General features: G+C 39.7%; 1 protein-coding gene across 1 annotated transcript; it reads left to right on the forward strand.

The window, feature by feature from the left end:
- The first annotated feature begins 1,952 nt into the window (after window positions 1–1,952).
- On the forward strand, window positions 1,953–3,734 carry LOC125208457 (berberine bridge enzyme-like 18). The gene has a single exon (XM_048108079.1). The coding sequence runs from the start codon at window positions 1,999–2,001 to the stop codon at window positions 3,595–3,597; it is 1,599 nt and encodes a 532-aa protein (XP_047964036.1). The 5' UTR covers window positions 1,953–1,998; the 3' UTR covers window positions 3,598–3,734.
- The last annotated feature ends 1,070 nt before the right edge of the window (window positions 3,735–4,804 follow it).

Raw genomic sequence — 4,804 nt, forward strand, 5'->3', positions numbered from 1 at the left:
AGTGGTAGATCTTTTGTGAGTGCTGGTGTGAAGCAATCTCTTTGATTGCTTGTTACTGGAGTGGAACTAGGGTTTGTGAGAACTTGAAGGCCGTGTGCGGAGATTTGTTCGGTGGAACTGGATCTAGTGTGAGGGGTTTCATTAGTGGAGGTTTTGGTGGTCTGAGTGTTAACTCTATCCAATCCATTGGTGCTCCCTTGGATCTAGTTCTGGAAGAATAGATCAGTGTTGTTGTGACGGGTTCTGAGCCAAGATTTTTCGATCTCTTGTTTTACTCTCTGTTCTTAGTTGAGTTCTAGTGTTCAGATCCGAGAGGATCTTTCTTAGTGTTACTAACTTGGTTCTTGAGTGTGCAGGTGCAAGCGAGTACGAGTGGAGCTGGGTTGACAGCTTCAAGACCTTGTAATAGTTAGAACTAGATTCGTTGTAACCTTAGTTTGTATTACTTGTGTAAATCAACCGCGTGAGTGAGAGCTTGGCTGAGCTCTCTTGTACAAGAACAAAGAGGTCTCGGTAATTAGTGAATCTAGACTAATCTGATCCCTACATTTTGCATGTAGAATGCTTTGGGGACATATATGTTCTTTTATTACAAGCTACAAATAACGAACTTATAATTTGTCAGTGACATGATACGGAAAACTTTACTAATAGCTAGTAAAGACAGTTTGAAAATAGCTATTGCAAACTTGCACGTTTAATTTACTAGTATCGCGCAGCACGACTAAATTTAAGTTCATTATATTATAATCAATTTTTTGGGAATTTTCTGCTTGCCTGATTGGTCCGGGCTGGGTGCATTAGGGGAGGCGTGAATTATCTTAGATTTATAGTCCATTAGTTTTGTTTCCGTTGCGCCGCTCCTCCCCCACAAAAATTCAATACGTGCAAATTAACAACATTGTTACGTTTCCATGGTCAACTTTACTTTAATACTAGTACTACTCTATTTTATATAGAAGCGATTTATATATTCTATCCTCCGTTTCCAATTAATTGACGTCAATTTCCTTTTTCGGCCGTCTCCCTATTAATTGACACCCGTACTATTTTTGCTAATAAATCCCATGTTCCATCACATTTTATTATAAAAATAATATATAAATAGGATCCATATTTCACTAACGTTTTCAATCAATATACATTTCTTAAAACTCGTGCCAAGTTAAACAATGTCAATTAATGAGGGACGGAGGGAACATTCCAGCAACACATTATTGATTGGTTGGAGCAATATCTGTAAATTACCCTCTGTCACATGTTAATAGAATCATTTTTTTTATTTGAAAAGTTCTAAGATAATTAAGTCATTTCTATTTTTGGCAAAAAACTAACTCTCTTTTTTACTTTATTCTCTCTTTTATCTCTCTTACTTAACTCTTTCTTACTTTATTCACAATTCATTTAACACACTATTCTTAAACCCAGTACTAAAAATAATGCATCTATAAACAAGGAAAATTCCAATCTTCTTATCCTAAATAATAGGAGTAGTATCACTAGTACTTATATTCTAGCAATTAATGGTTGAAGATAATAGTATTAAATAATACTCCCTACCTTCCATGTTAATAGAATCATTTTTTTTATTTTGTGAAGTTCTAAATTAATTGAGTCATTTTTATTTTTGGCAAATAGTAATTCTTACTTTTACTTTATTCTCTCTTCATCTCTTTTACTTTATTCTCTTTTACTTTTTCCATCATACATTTAACACACTATTCTTAAATTCTATGCCGAAAAAAAATGCATCTATTAACAAGAAACATAGGAAATAGGAGTAGTACCGCTAGTAAAAAAAGAAATATTTTTGAAAAAGTCATGAAAGGGAAATTCCAATTATTAATAATTAAATGTAAGAAAAATAAGTTAGTAAAATAAAATATGCAACTTTATTTAAAGCAAATGGACACGATTTCGGACATGAGTTTCTACATTTAAATCCCCAAAACATTTCTACAAATAAAACACCAACAAACAAAACTAACTTCAACAAAAATGGCCTCTCTTCATACTCTCACACTCCTCATCTTAATTTCCACAAACCTCCATCTCTTCGGAGCTTCTTCATCCAACAACCATGGGTACGAAGATTTCCTCGAATGCCTAACCGATCAATTCCGACGCTCAAACTCACCTACCGACACAATATACACCCCTCAAAACGCAACCTACGCCTCTCTCCTACTCTCACAAAATCTCCGCCAGGCCTCAGCCCTTCCGCGGAAGCCCGACCTCATCGTCACCCCATTCCACGTGTCAGAAATCCAAGCCTCCATCCACTGCTCCCACATCCTCGGCCTCCAGATCAGAGTCAAGAGCGGCGGCCACGACTACGAAGGCCTCTCCTACGCCTCCGCGTCGGCCCCCTTTGTGATCATCGACATGAGAAACTTCCAATCGGTTTCAATCGACGAGAAGGCGAAGACCGCGCGCGTGGAGGTCGGCGCAACCCTCGGCCAGCTCTACTACACGATCTCCCGGACAAGCAAAACCCTCGCTTTCCCCGCCGGCGTCTGCCCCACCGTCGGAGTCGGCGGCCACTTCAGCGGCGGAGGCTACAGCATGATCTCACGGAAACACTCTATCGCCGCCGATCATATCGTCGACGCTACCCTCATCAACGCAAACGGCCAAATCCTGAACAAAAAAAGCATGGGAGAGGATTTGTTCTGGGCAATCAGAGGCGGCGGAGGGACCAGCTTCGGGATCGTGTTAGATTTCACGGTGACGTTAGTCACCGTCCCGGAAACCGTCACGGTCTTCAACGTGACACGAACACTAGAGGAAAACGCGACGGAGCTAGTCGATAAATGGCAACACATCGCCGACAAGGTCGACGAGAATCTCCTCCTCAGACTCTTCCTAAACCCTACCAACTCTCCGGCGACCGGAAACCTAACAGTCGCCGCCTCATTCACGTCGATGTACCTCGGTGGGGCCCGTGACCTTCTCCCTATAATGGAAGAGCAGTTTCCGGAGCTCGGATTGACCAAAGACGATTGCAAGGAGATGAATTGGGTGGAATCTATTCTCTTCTTTGCTAACATTGATGACCAAACCCTAGACGTGTTGCTGGATCGGACGCCGGCGGGCGGGTTCGGACTCGGGTACTTCAAAGCGAAATCGGACTACGTGAGCACTCCGATCCCGGTGAGTGGTCTTAGAGAGATATGGAACTTTCTTATGGAAGACGAGAGTTCTAGCTTGCAGTTCAGTCCGTACGGGGGAGTTCTGAACACCTACTCTGATGAGGAAACTCCGTTTCCTCATCGGAGAGGGAATATATTTATGATCCACTACGCCGTGGGGTGGTTTAACCTCAATGACTCGGAAGCCGGTATTCGTTGGATTAGGGGGCTCTACGGCTACATGGCGCGCCACGTCACCCAGAATCCGCGGGCCGCTTACTTCAACTATAGGGATCTTGATATCGGAAGAAACAACGAAGCTGGGAATACAAGCTACGATCAAGCTAGTGTTTGGGGGCTTAAATATTTTAAGAATAATTTTAGGAGATTGGTGAATGTGAAGACGAAAGTTGACCCCTCGAACTTTTTTAGAAATGAGCAAAGTATTCCGGTGATGGGATCGTAGTTCGTGGATATAGTTATATTAATGTAGAAAAAAATGTTTTGAATTTGATTAATGTATAGTATTAGGGAAATAAAGCAATGTACTTGCTTTGAATAAAGGAATATAAAGAAAAAAAGTTACTTATTTTATTGAAACACGTTATTTTGAATATCGTTAATAGATAACATTTTGTGTATGAATGAGACAATTGAAAACAACTACTCCCTCCGTCCCTAAAAATTTGTCATTTATTTCCTTTTTCGTCCGTTTCTAAAAATTTGTCACCTTTCACTTTTACTATTTTTGGTAGTAGACTCCACATTCCACTAACTCATCTCACTCACATTTTATTTTAAAACTAATATATAAAAGTAGGACTCACATGCCACTAACTTTTTCAACCCACTTTCTATTACATTTCTTAAAACTCGTGTCGGATCAAATGGTGCCATATTTTAAGGGACGGATGGAGTAAAAGTTTGTAATTTAATATTCTAATTTTAAAGTTTATAGAACACAGCGGAAGTTTGACCAAACCTCATGTTTTTAATAGCCTATTAACCCCTAGAAGAAAACATAATTGAGGGAAGTACCTCATCACCAAACTCGATTTCTAATGCTCAGTGGTCGCGTGGAGAGTATGTGTGTGTGCGTGTGCACCCACAAATCATTTTTCAAAATGGGCCCGGACATTGATTGTACATCAGCCCATTATATTTACTTGGGCTTGCCCACCTCACGCGACGGAAAATACAAATTGGGCTTGACTTCTGCAGATTAAATTTTTTAAAAAGCTGCTTCTCCACTCACTCTAAATTCTCTATAAAACAAAATCATACTCCCTCCGTCCCGCTTAAAATGACATGTTTTCCTCTTTAGTTTGTTCCAACTAAGATGACACATTTCTATTTTTAGTAACTTTTTCTCTCCAATTAATACACTCAACCACTTTTTCTCACTTCTATTAAAATATCTATCTTTCTTTATCTCTCTACTTTAATACATAAACTCATCTTCTTTCTCTCTAATTAAACACTTTAACCAATATTTCCTAAAATCCCGTGCCGGCTAAGCAATGTGTCATCTTAGCCGGGACGGAGAGAGTAATAAACAGAAACACTTTTATCATGTTTGATGTCACTAGTGTTACCACCGTACTATATGATTTTCTGACTCACTTCTGTATATCAGAACAATGACTAAAATGGTGTTACCAAGGAATTTATAA

The sequence above is a fragment of the Salvia hispanica genome, chromosome 2, assembly GCF_023119035.1.
Source record: "Salvia hispanica cultivar TCC Black 2014 chromosome 2, UniMelb_Shisp_WGS_1.0, whole genome shotgun sequence".
Taxonomy (NCBI): Eukaryota; Viridiplantae; Streptophyta; class Magnoliopsida; order Lamiales; family Lamiaceae; genus Salvia; species Salvia hispanica.